The sequence below is a fragment of the Salvia splendens genome, chromosome 8 (assembly GCF_004379255.2).
Source record: "Salvia splendens isolate huo1 chromosome 8, SspV2, whole genome shotgun sequence".
In the NCBI taxonomy this organism is placed as follows: Eukaryota; Viridiplantae; Streptophyta; class Magnoliopsida; order Lamiales; family Lamiaceae; genus Salvia; species Salvia splendens.
The window spans coordinates 32,966,117-32,983,700 of NC_056039.1; the positions used below are offsets into that span (position 1 = coordinate 32,966,117).

The 17,584-nt window shown below is 31.9% G+C and overlaps 2 protein-coding genes across 2 annotated transcripts; both read left to right on the plus strand.

Annotated features, from left to right (window-relative positions):
- Positions 1-2,021: 2,021 nt before the first annotated feature.
- Positions 2,022-5,743, plus strand: LOC121742925 (uncharacterized protein At1g03900-like). Its single transcript, XM_042136061.1, has 8 exons — positions 2,022-2,401; positions 3,251-3,282; positions 3,426-3,526; positions 3,624-3,696; positions 3,798-3,829; positions 4,795-4,885; positions 5,019-5,130; positions 5,214-5,743. Exons 1-8 carry the CDS (start codon positions 2,276-2,278, stop codon positions 5,502-5,504), a joined length of 858 nt encoding a protein of 285 aa, XP_041991995.1. The 5' UTR covers positions 2,022-2,275; the 3' UTR covers positions 5,505-5,743.
- A 6,947-nt stretch (positions 5,744-12,690) lies between these two features.
- LOC121742989 (protein trichome birefringence-like 39) lies at positions 12,691-17,446 on the plus strand. The gene is made up of 5 exons (XM_042136153.1): positions 12,691-13,032; positions 13,121-13,292; positions 15,873-16,048; positions 16,207-16,365; positions 16,928-17,446. The coding sequence occupies exons 1-5, from the start codon at positions 12,764-12,766 to the stop codon at positions 17,214-17,216; spliced, it is 1,065 nt and encodes a 354-aa protein (XP_041992087.1). The 5' UTR covers positions 12,691-12,763; the 3' UTR covers positions 17,217-17,446.
- The last annotated feature ends 138 nt before the right edge of the window (positions 17,447-17,584 follow it).

The following is a 17,584-nucleotide window of genomic DNA, read 5'->3' on the forward strand; positions in this document are numbered from 1 at the left end:
ATTGATTAATTTTACCTAAAAAATAACTTTCAATTTTATATTAAATATACAAATTATATATTGAATTTTTATTAATATAATAATTGATAAATAAATTAAAAACTTCAAATTCACAAAAAAAATATTTAAATTTCTAAAAAACACGCATTAAAATTCTACGAAATATCTCAAATATTAGTATTTGATCATGTTTATGATTGAGTTTAAGCATATATCTCAAATATATCATAATTAAATGTTTTACATTGTATGAATATTAGTAATTTTAATTATTATTTATTGGATTGATCGCATGTTAATATTATCGGTAGCAACCCGATTAACCCGCTGGGCTAGCCCGAAACCCGAGCTTTTAGTGTTAGGGCTGAGCTTTTATGACCCGAAAGAAATCACAACCCGATTAACCCGCACCCGATTGACCCGCAACCCGAGTATGGTTGGCCCGAAACCCGACGGGCCGGCCCGATTGACATCCCTAAATACAAGTATGAGAATTTAATTTGTGGTGTGGATCACCACAGCACCCCTGCTGTGGCATTTTACACAGCAGGGAATCTCAATCCCACTACAACACTCTCTTAATTATAATTGACCGGTAACGTCCGGCTATTATTTAGGTGGACGTGTATACTGAGGTAGACTAACCAATCAAGATATAATAACAAAAATACAAGTCACAAATATATTACTCGTAATATTTATAGTACGGAAATAATTTTTAGTGTAGAGAGTTGATGTACGGAAATAAAATAAAAGAATCCAACACCAACACGGCTGCTCGGCGGCGCACGTGTCGATCCTACACGTGAGACTTGCACAAAAAGTTGGTAATCATTGAGATTTTGATTTGATTCGAAAATTTCACAACTACATTCTTAATCGAATCGAATCGAACCGAACGAAAAATTGAAAAAAATAGTACAGTAACTCTAAATTTTTAATTATTTATTTAATATATATTTAAATATAGTTTGAAGTTTTGGAATTTTTAGTTTTAAAAAATCAATTAGAACTGAATTGAATATTCAAGTTTTGACCAAAAAAAAATCTCATGTAATCCAAACCCAAAAATTCAGAACCTAGTGTTAAGGCCCAACTCAATTAAAATGGTGTGACTGGACTTAGCCCAAGTGTTAAATGTCTTTTTAGTACATGCAGCATGTTTACTACCCCTCTGTCCCGGCTAAGATAACACATTTCTTGGCCGGCACGAGATTTTAAGAGTTGTTGGTTAAAGTATTTAATTGGAGAGAGGAAACGTGGGTGTAAGTATTAAAATAGAGAGAGAAAGAAAGATGGATATTTTAATAGGAGAGAGAAAGTGGTTGGGTGTATTAATTGAAGAGAGAAAGTTTCCAAAAAAAGAAATGTGTCATCTTAGGTGGGACAAGCTAAAAAGGAAAATGTGTCATTTTAAGCTGGACGGAGTGAATAGTAATTAGTACCTAAACAAAAAAAAAATGTCATGTGCATTGAATGGAAATGTGTGTAATATTTTGAAGCAAAAATAAATAGATCAATAAATAAACAAATCAAACCAACCTTTACCAAACATTTGTACTTTCCTTTAAAATGCTTTTCTATTTAGTTTTTTTACAAGAAAAATGTGATAGCCTTTAATTTATGCATTTCTATATACGTATATTTCTATTTGTGCTAACCATATACCAATAATTCACTCTAATTTGGTGTGGCTCATATCTAATCTTTGCACTTCCATCCATATACCAATAATTCACTCTAATTTGGTGTGGCTCATATCTAATCTTTGCACTTCCATCCATATAAAGTAAAACTGATAAAATTTTAAAGACTGAATTTAATATGATTTTCAGCTTTCATAGAATGATAGTAATATCGGTCGACCCTCAACCACATTTATATCCTTGTTTGCTTTCGATTATCTTAAAAACAAAACATTTCCATATCTAACAACAACAAAATGTTAAATTATTATAAGAAAAATACAAAAGTAAAATAAGGGTTGACAAGAAAATATACTCCCTTCATTTTCCAATGATTACTAAGTAAATTCTAAGAAGGCAAACCATAATATTTCAAAATTCCAATCCTGTCCTCAAACATTTGATTTGTGGAACTAACTGCAATCCCTCTCTAGATCAGAGACGATTGCTTGTTTGTAGCAACATTCCTCTAAAATTCAATTCATTTAGGTTAAAATTTGATTTTTGATTGGGATTTAAAACGATCGAATTCAATTGGGGATATATATTGTATTTGGATAGTTAATTGCGATTGCATTTTGAACGATCATATGGAGAAAGACAATATTACAGCAGAAAAAGAGCGAGTAGTGGAAGAAGAAGAAGAAGAAGAAGGAGAAGAAGCAGACGCAGTTGAGATGGTTCTGTTTCAAGTCTCGGAATGCTATGTTTACATGGTAATTTTCAATATTCTGTTTCGATTAATAAATGCGCTGGTGATTTTTTTTCCTTTTCCTCTCATTGTTTGAGGTTTTTTTATTTGAATTGTAGAAATTCATTTCTGCGTGTGTGATCTAGCTTGATTTATTGTACTATGCATTTTGGTATGTATATTGTTTTTGCAAATTGGAACCATTGTTCTACAACTGTTCTCCCATCATTTGTTGTTTTTGCATTGTTAACCGATCTTTGAAATATTCAAGAGCTGCCAATTCTATTATATTTATTCAAACTGCAATATGAAGGAGATAAGCTAGTTTTGTCTTAACTAGTTTTGAAATTCAGTTTGTCTGTGGATGGTTGAATGAATACAGTGCATTTACATGTGATACAGCTAATAATTTTTATGGCTATGTGTACCCAAAGATGAAAAAGTGGATCAAATTAAGAATCATTATTTGTTTTAGAGTTAGAAATAAGGAAATGTAACTGTATTATGTTCTGGATGAAAAGGAATGATATCCTACTCGCACATTCTCGTTGATTAACATACGATGAGCTTGGGTTGAGTTGCTTTGGCTGAAGTACTACTCCAAAATTATATAGCAAATGTTGCATTTCTAATTTGCAATGCTTTTAATTCCACATGAAAATCAAGCCAGTTCTTATTTTGGACATTATAATATTCTCCTGAAATTCGCTCTGAATTCCAACAACAGTTAATCTTAAAGATGTTGCATTTCATTCTGAAGACATTTCACTTATAGCTTTGGATTTTGGTTTCTAAGTTACTTTGGCATAAACTATATTGTCCAATAGTTGTTTTTTTTGGGGGATATTCTAATGTTCTGGTTCTAATATTGCAGATACCTCCACGGATATCTGCAGCTTCTTACAGGTATTCCCCTAAACTACTTGTTGATGAGCAGTTCCATAATCTTAATTTAGAAGAAAGCTTGTGAATTAGAAATGAAAATGTAATTTCTCAGCACTCATTTGATGGATGAAATAATTCAAAAATGAAATTCTTTCTTCTTGTAGGGCTGATGAATGGGATGTCAATAAATGGACATGGGAAGGTAATTTGAAAGTTATTAGTAAAGGAGAAGAATGCATTATCCGGTTGGATGACAAGACAACAGGTGAATTTTCTTGACTTTCTACTGGGTAGCGGTGTTCATTAACTATCCATTTTCATCAAGTTTCTGTCTCCTCAAATCACTATTGTCTATGTAATAGGTGAGCTGTATGCTCGGGCATTTTTGAGAGATGGGGAACTGCATCCTGTCGAGGCTGTTATTGATAGCAGCAGGTAAAGAAATTGGTCACAATTGATGCCACCTGCTTGAGAAATATCGTTAATGTTAAAACGATGTGGTTCAACTTATAAGACTGCTATTGGTTCCTTTGCAGATATTTCGTTCTTCGGGTCGAAGAGAACATTGGTAATTTACAGAACTTCAATCTTCTATAATATTAGCTTCTATAGTTATTCTTCAAATGATCAGGGTTTTGATCTACATTGAATAAGTGATTATGTTTCTTCTTTTCTTTTTCAATGGCCATGGTTGTTGATATAACCTTTAGAAAACCAACTAAAATTCGGGCTAATTAGTATCTACATGCAATCTATTGTTAAGAACTTTTCCACTAATATAATGCGTCTTATCCTGTGTTTCTGCACTCTGAATAGATAATAGACATTGCAGTAGGGATTGAGGTCATATATAACCAGGAATCTTTGTGCACTTTCTCGAGCATCTTGTTTTGATCTTTCAATTATTTGCAAAGCTTTATTCATCTGGAGACATATAACATACATTCAGGGTCAGAATAAGTTACTAATGTGATTTATATTAATAGCCTAACTACATGCCTGATATCTTGTTCATCTTTTTCAATCATTTGCACACATGTTGAAGGTGACGATATTAAACATGCTCGATATATATAGTTGCTACCTCATTGCATCTGGGTCGAGGAAGTTTCCCAAACTTTTTCTAGTTCAAACTATAAGAACTGTTTCACTTGCCATTTAAGTGCTAATCTGGTTAGCCTAGTTAGAGGTCCACCACATATCAGGGTTGATGCATTACCAAGTACCAACAATTTGCAAATGTTTATATAGCAGGTTTTTACATTTCCAACTTAAAAAGGCACATATAGGGCTAGAACAATTGCAAAATCATATTGCTCTGAATCTTTAAGTCTGGTTGACTCACTTCATCTGTATGTTTTCTGTAATGACTCAATTTGGGTTCTTTCTTCCTTCTTAAGTTGTGACTATCATTTGCAGACTGCATAGCATTGTTGATTTTCAACGTTAGCTTTTAATATAAACTAATTTTTATCGATTCATTTTCACGTGTACATAATCAGAATTGATACCGTTTCATTACGATTCATGCAGATGGGCGCCTTCGCCATGCTTTCATTGGTATAGGATTTCGAGAAAGATCAGAAGCATATGACTTCCAAGCTGCTCTTCATGACCATATGAAGTACTTCATCTCCTACTCCCTTTAGTAACCATCTTTTAAGACTTTAGAGCGGTTTGGCCCGTTGTCTGAAGTACAATGGCCTTAAAACCCTCTGCTGCCGAAACTCTATTGAATTATTTTATTCAATCTATAGGTATCTGAATAAGAAGAAAACTGCAGAAGAGATGGAGCACCGATACCAGCATTCTTCTTCAGTAGATTATAGTTTGAAGGATGGGGAGACTTTAGTGCTTCAGCTCAAGAAAGTAAGATCTCATGGATCCATCTTATTACTCTATAACAATTGCGTATGCTCATCTTATCCCGTTTCTCGTTTTCTACGAAACAGAAAGAAGGTGGCAGCAAAAGATCCAAGTTTTTCGAGCAGAAATTGAGTAATCTCTCTTTGGACTATAAGGGTAAAAACAAAGAAGGTGCAGTAAGTATCAAATTGCTCCCTCCTCCTTCCGCACCCCTCTCACCCGTTGATGCTTCGGAGAGGTCTCCATTAGGAATTACCCCGAGAGTTATCCCTTCTGGAGTGGAAGAACATCAAGAAGAAGAAGCAGAAGCCACCGAAAAGAAAGAACAACACAATGGACCAGATGATGATTTTGGGGATTTTCAAGCAGCCAGGTAGTGGGGATGATTAGAGAGGCTTGCTTGTACTTGAATAATACCAATCCTTGTTCTTTACGTTTAACTTGGTTATCGGAGATTCACCCAGCTAATCTTGAGAGAGCACGATCTTGGCGGTGTGGTTCACCTTCCAATACTGCTGGTACACTTGTGCTTGTAGAAGTCTTGTGTTGTGAATATTCGTTTTTGTCTTTATCAAACTGATGCATTTTATATATTGCTTTTTGCTACACTTACTTACCTTCAGTGCCTGGGTACTTAGTTTTTTAGTTTTTGATAGATGATATGTTGTGTACCAGAGAGCGTGTAGAATAGTCTGACAATTCGATTGAGTTAGAGTTGAAATTTCATAATCCGAAAAAATTCAATCTCGATTTACCATGTCCTGCAATCCAATAGGGCTGACCTGAGATTAACCCGAGCTTCATAGGAGTATTTAGTTTTAAAATTTGCTTCTTTTCTTCAAACTCACAAAAGGTAGTTTTTTATATGCATGGAAATATATTTTGATTCAATATTTGAAAGTTCTATACTCATTATTTCAATCTATCTTACTTTATCATTTATGCATTAAAATTTGTGTGCTGCATGTGTACCATGTATTTGGCCGATGCGGCAAGGCCTGTGAGCAGCAGCGACGCACCCAAAAAGTTACAAGCACAACTATGTAATAAGTTGCGCGTGTGCTCCAATGGTGTATGACACGTGCGTGTTTGTGCGCACACTGATTTGCGCGAATCACGGACAACGTTAAAGATTCCGTAAGCAAATGATGTCATCGGTGATGAGCTCCAGACGTTGCTAAAGTTCTCAGGCGGCTGGTCCCCTTCACATAATTAGTGATAAACAGAGTGTCATATAAAATATGAGAGCCGCTTTAATTAATGAAATACTAGAACAAAACAAGTGGGACATTCCAAATATATAAAAAAAAAACTACTATCATTTCAGTTGCTTAGTGAATAGGTTTCATCATTTTCAGGTTATGAAAATCTATAGACTGACATGCAGTAATCACAGCAATGGATTATGCCATAATTTTAGGCACAAAAAAGGAGAGAATATTCCTTGAAATAATGAACTTATTTCCCACTTCATTTATTACGAATTTGTTTTAAGGAAAGTGACTAATGTTTGATAGGTCACACATTCTCATATCAAAGCCTCAGATAATATGGTTTGTTTTAAATGTTATGATTGAACCATTACCTGATTAGCATAAAGTGAAGGTGGTTGGAGTTTAAATTAATCTTTAATCTCTAAAGGTTTGCTACCAATCGAGTAATTTTAAGCTAAGCAATCCATAATGAATATTGGTTTATCCATAGAAATAGAGTAACCCATGATTGAGTTGGCTTCAAGTAGCTGAGTCCCTTTTATTATTTAAAGTTAGGTAAATGTGGCCAAATTGATTTTTTTAACAAGCTTATATAATAAGTAATGCTATTTTGGGCAGGACAAAAAGATACTGCCAAATAAATATTGTTGAGAGATTTTATTAATCATGCTTGTTGTAGAAGTGACCTTCATAACAACTTTGCAAAGGAGCCAATGGGCCATTTTTTCCTTTTTGTGGAAACAATTAATTTTATATATAGGTGTAGTCCAATTAAATTTTCGTTATCACTTCATTATTAACCCCATAAACTAAACAACTTGTGCCAAATTGATCATTGAAATGAGCTTTTTGTTGCTTTAGAAGTAGAAATTGGTTGTAATAATGCTGAAATAATCGAAAAATATTATGAGTGTTGGAAAATACAAAAGCAATTCCGAAATTGAAGTGCACTTGTAATGTGAATATGGTGGTTAATTTATGTCATATTATTAGCTTCTCACCTAACCGATTCATCAAATAATAGAATAGAAAGAAAATAAGTATAGAACTTATGGAGTTGAATATAACAAAGAAGTCGCAGATGGTATTAGAAGAGCGATGTGGGCACTACTAGCAAGTAGCAACGAATGACGGACGAAGAACGGAAAATACAAATCAAGGAATATGAACAGAGTGCAACAAACTATAAAGAAGTCATTTTTGCATGAAACATGAAGTGCTAATCCAGAATATCAATCTATAATAATTAGGGTTCCTTTAGTTCGAAAAAAGAAAAAGAAAATATTAAGTATTAGGATTCTGTCAAAAAAGTGAAATAATGATAAATATACAATAATTATGGCTTCTAGTATTCATATATGATTGAAATAAATCTATGCAATCACATTATGTTGACCATAACTTATTTATAGTAAATACACATAAATCATTAAATTTAATCAATGTACAAAGTAATACTAATATTTAATTATTCTAGTTTATAATAATTAAAACTCTTAAAATTTAATTAAATTGCAATAGTTTGATAATCTGCAGTTAACAAATCCAGCTTGATTTTAATTAAAATTAATCCATGCATGCATGTTATGGAAACATGGCTACATCCATCACATGATGTCGGCCATTTCCAATGCTTCGAATTCAAGACTGCACTCATATTGTTTCTCTATCATCTTTCCATTCACATATTTCAGATTTCAGATAAATTTCCACATAAATTAATTTCTTGTGATAATTTTTGTTTATTTCTCGTGGAAATTCTAGTTTAGTACTACTAGCATGTTATGTTCTTATTGACCCTTAGGTCTATTAATATATACTAGTACCAAGTATAGTGTGGTCAATATAATAAAACAAATAGTGCATAATATGTGAAATACTAATGAAATGCCACCTAATTAATACTACCAAATTAGATTTTATATTGATTTTAAAAATAATAGAACTAATTTTAGAGAGTGGTCGTGATGACATTGTTTCTTGCTCTTTTACCTTTATATAAAAAAAACTAGTAATTTGACAATCATTTCTCACGATGACAGTTAGAAAATTTAGAAATGTTGATGGAGACGTATAAATATAAAATTTGGAGAATTAATATGTAGAAGAATCAAAACCTTCATGATGATTAATCAATGAATTATATATTTAAAAGTCGTTATCGGGATATTTAACAAATAAAAGTTTATAGTATAACATTTTATTTGAGAATTAATGGGTCCCTGAAATCATGTGGCCAAAAAATATCAGATTCACAAATGGAGTGGTTGAATTCTTGCAGTGTTATCTAAGCCCACAGTCAACAAAAGCGACAAAATGAGAAAAGATCAAAAGAACAATAGTAATTTGAATTTCCTCAAAACAAAAAAATAAAAATAAAAATTAGTAATTTTTGAAGATTTTTGTTTCAATTCATGGCTTATTAACTCTCCATCCTATCCTTATATATAGCATTTTAATTTAATTTGAAACTAGTGGTGTCATTAGCCACAAGTCACCCTTTCAATGTATCTGCATTTGTGTGGTTAGCGGTTGCGTTAAGCACGCTCATGTGTACTTAGGTGCTAAGCACGTGATTCCATTAAGCCCGCTCATGTGTACTTAGGTGCTAACCATCCATTTTTTTGAAATCATATTTTAATATAAAAGAATTAAGATAGCAATTGGACTATATATAATTTACAAACAATTATTTTATTTTTTTTCCTTTTTCCTCTTCTATATATAGAACCACTATAATTCTCACGCTCTAATTTCTTAGAGTACTTCAGATTTTCTCGACTTCGGTATGTAATTTTAATTGTAATAAAATCTTGAATATTTATTTTATCAGGAAATCTTAATTACTACTCTCTCCGTCCCGCAAGAATATGCACTCTTTCCTTTTTAGTCCGTCCCACAACAATATGCACTTTTCAATTTTGGAAACTCTTTTCTCTCTAATGAGGTGAGACTCATTCTCCACTAACAATACTTTAATTACCTTTTCTCTCTATATCTCTCTTACTTTTCTAATTTTCTGTTAAAATCCGAGCTGAACCCAAAGTGCATATTCTTTGGGGACGGAGAGAGTATAATATATAATTAAACAAAAACAAGAGAAAATTTATAAATATGAATGATGTTAATGATTAAAATTTAAATATTTTTAGATACATATGGCTGTGTGTAGTATATATAAAGCACACAAATATGAGACATGACAAGACCCTATTTTTAGAATGCTGAGTTGCAAAAATAGTATTCCTACCTGTAAAATAAGCCAAAGAAAAAAGTACTTTTCTAAAGTTATGGAGTAAATATGAGATAAATTGCAAAGCTATAAATTATATCTCTTGCCTTTTTAATCACAAACTTCTAACAAATTTACTATAATGTGACAAAATGGCCTAAATTTTCGATATCAGAAAAAAAATGTCCCAAGTCATAAATACAACTATTTTTAAAGATAGGAGATTTGGGGGTGTACTTTAAAAGCCTAGACATTTCACAATTCGGCCAAAATAAGACAATAAAATTTAATTAATTCATTAAGGTGGTGTTGAGTTTCTTAGATAAAATAGTATCAAGATATAATCTAAGATTGAGTTGTGAGTTTATTTTAGTCATGGAGGGTTAGCTATGACTAATTATCTCATGATTATCCATCTATGATTGAGTTGTGGGATTGAATCTCATGAACCAAACACACTACATATTTAACCTCAGGATACAATCTTGCAAACCGAACACCACCTAATAAGACGAAAATAGTACTGCCATAGATATAAGCAGAACTGCAAATCTGCAACAATACAAATAATTAACAATTTTAAGCAAATAATTATGTTTTAATTTATTAATTTACGCTATATATTATAATATCATTATCGTCATGTGACATTCATTAACTTTTATGTGATTTTTTCATGTGTCATTATTCAATTTAATCTTCTGACAATGTGCCGATCCATTAATTATACCAATATTTTCAAATATTTCATAAGATACACAGAATGGTTTAACATATTGCATTCATTTGGTCTGTGCTCATTCTTAAAAGCATTAATGGCAGAGAAATATTTAAACTAATAAATGTATGAACATGATGGAATATGAGATTGACAAATCACATGAAATGCCATCTTAATGGCTTCATTTAGTTCAATTTTCTACTTTTTTATACTCGATAATTCATGCATAATAATAGTATATACTGTAGCTAGGATGATAGTTTAAATATATAGATGGTTAGCAGATAGTAGCTATATGCACACTATCAAAATTAGTATAGTAGTGATTAATTATAAATTAGCTGGTGAACACTGTTGATCTATAAGTATATACAAGTTGATTAATATAAAAACTCATTTTACAAAAAAAATTAGAAACACTAGAAATACTAAGAACTTATAGAGTCACTACAATCACAATAAAATTAATTGTACTCGAAAAAAATGAAATTTCTTCCTCTTGTGTGATTAATTTGTACTCAATTATTTCATTCATATTTAGCTAAAAAACATTTATATTATTAAAGCTAATAATGCCGCGGTATTCACAATTAAATTAATTATACATAAAAATGAAATTAAATGAAAATTCACCCATATAAGATTGGAACTATGATGTTATTCATCCAATAAAAAAATACACACACCCATCTTATCTAAATATTGAAAATAACTCTCAATTTCCTATTAATTTAATTTTGATTTGAAACCTTTCACGTATAGCATATATTCTTTACTACCAATCTACCATTAATTAACCAAGAAATAAATTGATTAAACGTGTACACGACGTTGATAACATCACTTTTTCTGTTAAAAAGTGATATTTCATTCATTAAAACAAAGGTTGGAATCAATTAATTACTTGCACTTTTTCCTAATTGCAGAAAAATGAAAGTGGCTATCTACCAAAAATCTGAACTTTTCATGAATCTGATTCTTACAATGCACTTCAACACATACTATATATTTTTAATTTTAATTGATATGATTATCATCTAAATCATAACACTGTATATTACTCCTATTTTAAGCCGAGCTCAACATTTTTAAAGTAAGGCCAAAATTGTAAATTGTGAAAAATAATATAGTAGGAATTATGCATGTCACTTTAATTCTATTAACATGTTAGACAGCGCCAATAATTTTGATTAGGACAATCGACCTACTCTAAACCATAGGGATTATATTCTTATAGTTTGGTCCACCGCCGTCAACTTGACTTTGGTTGATTTTTTGCGTTTTGCAAACTTGCAATTTCTCTTTTTCGGCCGAAAACAACTTTAGAGATAATGTATTAATTAAAGTGATAAGTTTTTTAAGGAAGGATAAATTATTTTAACGGGACGTATATATGGTTAAATCGGAATCCTCATCAATCCGAAATAAGATCAGTCGTTCTGGTTTTTTATCCAAAATTTCCTATAACAACCAGAACCAGAACCATAACCATAACCGTATCTCACGAAACTAATCGGATTTTTCTTTCTAAACAAAGATCATGATCAAGGGCGGACACACTAAGGCAAATGGTGGGGCTTAAGCCCTTACCCAAATGTTATTTTTCATTTTTTTCCACCGGTATAATTTTTGAAATTTTCAGAAGTCATCTATAGCCCTTACTAAAATAACCCACTAAAGACTATATCGTCGAGTATAAATAAAAGAAAAGGGCTGAGTTTGAGTATCTGAAAATGCTTAAAGAAAAAACAATGGCAGTTGTATGTTGAAAACTTGAAACGAAGAAGAAGAGTATTGAATATTAGTAATATAATATTACTAGTCCTATTTAGCAGACTACTAGCACTTTTTAAGGCTAAATAAGTATAGGGTATAGACTATAAGTGTAAAGCGTAGACAGAGAATTTTTTATAGCTTCAAAATTTTTATAGAGACGAGTATCTTTTTAAAAACTAATCCTTTTTTTATTACTATAAGTTAAAGATAATTACATGACTACTTTAACTTAAACTCGTTCTTCTTCAAGTTAAAAACCTCCAAATTAGAAGCATGATGATTATTTGTTTTATTCTTTAGGTTAGATATATGTTATACTAGTTTAATGTACTATAAAATATTTATGTACATCTATAGTTTTGTTGATTGTATTTTCCGTCCATAAAATACATTCCTACTCTTTAAAAATAGTAAAGTGATAGAAAAATAAAGAAAAAATGTAGTTGAAGTACAATTAGTGAAAAATGACACTCAAGTAGAGAAAATTATATATATTGACTATATAAAATATGTGTGCAACGAAGCCCTTACAAGAAAAATTTTCTGCGTCCGCCTCTGATCATGATAACTCGAATCTCAAATTATTACATAAACAAACTCTCTACAGTATCTCAAACTATTACATAAACAAACTCTCTACAGTATAAGTAGCCTCCATCAATCTCATTCAAATTTCCAACTCCAATTGAAGAAATGGGGCTGCTATTATTAGCACTCCTTTTCTTCTCCTCTCTCTCCCCAAATCCAGCCGCCGCGGAGCTCAACGCCACCCGCCGCGCCCTCGCCGGCGCCGGCGGGTGCAATATCTTTCGCGGCAAATGGCTCTACGACGCCTCCTACCCGCTCTACGACTTCTCCAAATGCCCCTTCATCGACGACCAATTCAACTGCCTCAAATACAACCGCCCCGATCGGAGCTACCTCAAGTACCGATGGCAGCCTTCCTCATGCAACCTAGCCAGGTCGAATTCCGCCGCCATTGTTGAATATAATGTTGAGAGATCGGCGGCGATTTTGATTTTGATTTTGATTTTGGAAAAAATTTTGCAGGTTTAATGGGTTGAATTTTTTGGAGAGGATGAAGGGGAAGAAGATCATGTTTGTGGGCGACTCACTGAGTCTGAACATGTGGGAATCGCTGAGTTGTATGATTCACGCGTGGGTGCCCAACGCCAGGACTTCACTCGTTGAGCGCCAAGGACTGAGTCAACTCGCTTTCCTGGTCAGTTTTTTTCTCTTTAATTTACCCCACTTTTTTTTACCTTTCATCCATGCATCGTTTTAACTTTAATTTTGGGATTTTTTGGAATTAACTGTTTTATGTGTTACGAAACATTAAAAAAACGAAGAGCAAGAAAGTTGCAATCCAAAAGAATATCCAATTCGAAACGATGATAAAAATAAAATAAAAAAAAGCACATAAAAAAAGCGAACAATTAATACTCAAAATTGTGGAGATATGAGTATTCAAAATTACAGTTTTAGTCTTTTTACTACTTATATTAGTATTTTACATGATCTTATAACCATCAATCATCATGAAGTAAATTGAATAGACATAGGTGGACATTTTTCATTTACCAAAAATAAACCAACAAGGATGAGATAGCTTTGAATGACTTACAATTTCCTAAATAAAGTATCATCGTTTTCATATTCCAATAGAGCCTACACCCAAAATATCCAAATATGCATGTATATTTTATCTTATTATAAATATAAGACAAAGTATAATAAAGTATAATATTACAAAGTATTATTGCAAGTCTAGTAACCAATTTTAGATTTATAATAGAAAAAGGAAAAAGATTCCAAACTTTAGATTAACATAGCCAATTTTAATTTCTCTTTTTTCTGTTTGAATATTATATTTATAACTTGATATTGAAAAAAATAACACAAGATTCCATCTTCCCTTTTTATGACCAAATAGAGGCAATTTGGACACTCTATTATTCTTTCAAGAGAATAATCATCTCCTTCTGACAAAATGTTCGGACTACTAAATTTTTGCTATAATACTTATCATACTTATATACTCCCTCCGTCCTGCACTACTCGCACCTTTCCTTTTGGGCACGGAGATTAAGGAATGAGTGATAGACAAAGTCAACAATTACGGCTGTAGGTATAAATTGTTACTAAAAATGGAAAGAGTGCAAATAACTTGGGACGCCCAGAAAGGAAATAAGTGCAAGTAGTGCGGGACGAAGGGAGTACATGTGAAGTCATTTTACTATATTTGTTTATATTTGTCATATACATTCTACTATATAGTGACGATGACATATTATGTAGTTCAAACAGTATATAAAGAAAATACAAAAGGGTAGGTTAAAAATCCATCATAAAAGCAATTAAAATATGATTGCTTATATATGTTTGACGATTCATGCAAAAATCAAGAAATATACCAAATTGTGTCATCATGAAATTTTTGCATAATTGCGCATACATATAGTATATATGTGTGTGTCAATCAAGATAACGTAATTTGACTAACAACTGAAAATCAAATGAGGACTTTATGTGATGAACTGATGATTATTTTTGAAAAAATTGACAGCCAATAATTGATTTTACCGAACTCCACTTTGTCCAAATCTTTTTAGTTTTTTAGAAATAAAGTTCAATATGATAATTAGCTAGAGAGAACCAAATGAATCCTTACACGAGACTTTTTACAAAAATTAGTGCTCAAATACTATTTAATTGATTTATTACAATAATTTATTAAAATCTTAAATCTTAGATTTTATTGTACAGATTACAATATAATTATAACATATGGAGTAGTAAACAAAAAGTCTCACCCCCCTCATTATAGTTCACAGCAGTATTTTGTAACAATTTCAATACTACAATAAATAGGGGAGTACAATTATTGCGACTGAGTAAGTACATTTAATTAAATTCATTTTTTTCCTTCTGCTTCGATTTTTTTGCATCGATTTTTTATGAATAAAAAAATATTGGAGCATTAAATTACACACTATAGTCGTTTTCTAAAATCGAAGCTTTATGTTTGAGTTAGACCAGAACACACGACTATAGTTTAGGATATAGCAATATATGTTCTCATTATTATTTATAGAAATTATATTTCTAAGATTATAGCTTAAGGTCCAAGCCTAACTATCAACTATCAATGATTAATTCGGAAGCTTGAAATATAAATTTTGACGACATAAGTGAAATTACATACTAGTTCTTAATTAAATCTTTTGGCATTGTCAACATAGTTCCACCACACATGGGGGCAACTTGACAATATTGGAATCACCAATGTCCTAGACATAAGTAAAAGGACCCCTATTCAACTAAACAAAAACTAGGATGGGCTATGGCTGATTTAGGTGTGGTAATAAGAGAGGTCACTCTAGCTAATTCAAGCTTCACAGTTGATGCCGATTCTACGGGGAAGCCTCCGAGTTCCGAAGTCTGATAATGACCTTTTATTTTTCATTGAATATGTGCATAATTATTTACAAATTAACTGAAAATCATGTACTTATGAAATTATAATAAATTAATAAAATCAAATATTTTTATTTTTAAAAAAATACAATAGAGGTAATTTAATAAAAATTTAACATAATTAGTTAAAATAAATAATATAATTAGTTAAAATAAAATAAATTAGGTTCCATTTAAAATCTAGACGCGTTATATATACAGACAATTTATGTACTTTTATGGTTAATTACATTTGAATTTTCAAATTGCCATGTCAATTATTTATTTATTTTGGAAATATAGAAAAATGGTCTTTATAATAATATTGCATGGGAAACATATTCAGGATTATGGGGTAAAATTGCTATTGTATCGCACCCCATACCTAGTTGATATGGAGACCCAAAAAGTGGGTCGGGTCTTGAAGCTGGATTCGATCCGCAGCGGCGACGCATGGCTAGGAATGGACGTCCTGATCTTCAACACGTGGCATTGGTGGACCCACACCGGAAGTTCTCAGCCGTACGTTCATTTAATTTATAAAATTTAATCAAATTCTGATTAGTGTCGTAAGGTTTGTAAACAAAATTTATTTTTTCATAATTGTACCATCATATACGAAACTATGTTTCGTTTAATTTAATTTAATTTGATTTGATTTGATTTGTATGAATATATAGATGGGATTACATTGAGGAAGGAGGGAAATTATACAAGGACACGAATCGGCTGATAGCATACTACAAAGGGTTGACTACTTGGGCAAGATGGATCAATCGAAACATAGATCCTTCAAAAACCAAAGTCTATTTTCAAGGAATCTCTCCCACACATTATGAGTAAGAACTTTCTTTGTTTTTTTCACACTAATTTATTACTCACTCGGCCTCACTTATGAATTAATAAGTACTATACTTGAATAAAAAATGGTAGTGGAATATAAATCAAAGTATGATACTATAATAATTTGGTAGTGACATTTGAGTGAAGTGTATTACAATGAAATAACATACTTACTTTAGAAATAAAGCCATATCGACAGGTTCGACTATAAATCGACATATTTTCCGGTCCAATTCATACAAAAAACCAATGTATAAATTGATTAATCTTGAACTGGAAAACCAACTAGTTCGAACCAGCTAGTGGTTTGATTGGTTTTTGTCCTCTAAAAATAGTTGTAATTTTTGTCTATTAGGATTTGATATATGTGATAAGTACAATATTTTGACACGACCAGTGGTCAAACTGTTCCGATAGATTGAACCACAAGCCTGTTTAAAACATCGGTCGGGATAAAATGAGCATATTAAAGCCAGATCATCTATTTCATAATTGCGCAACATCTTTTATTGCATTCACGACCGATCGAAATCTAATCTTTGACCAAAAATATCTCAGGGGAAAAGATTGGAATGAGCCAACAAAATCATGTAAAAGTGAGACACAACCATATTTTGGATTGAAGTATCCAGCAAACACACCACCAGCTGCAGTTGTAGTGAACAAAGTATTGAGCAGAATCAAGAAACCTGTTTATTTGCTTGATATCACACTTCTCTCTCAATATAGAAAAGATGCACACCCCAATGTGCATAGCCTCCACAATGGCTTGGACTGCAGCCATTGGTGTCTCCCGGGCCTTCCCGACACGTGGAACCAGCTCCTCTACACGGCCCTCATTGGCTGAGGGGCGTGGCTGATGTTTTGATGTTGTGTTTTAGTGTCGTAAGAGTAATTTTATGTCATTGGTTCGTATTGTGTTGATAGAGGAGAGGAAATTCATTTTCTTTCTTTCTAATTTTATAGTATAGATTTGATGTGAAAGTTATTTAATAAGAATGGTGGTGGTAGTTTGAATGTAAACTAGTTCATTGTTTTAGCCTCAATTGGTGAAATGAAAGGTTACGAATTCATCTAGTTTGATTCGATTTCATGCTCTTTATAGTATTTGATAATTTATCACACTTAGTTCCCAAACGAAGCACGATTCAATTGATAAATAAAACCTAGGTTTGCGTCTCCTGGAACAAACACACACAAGAAACAGAGGATCTA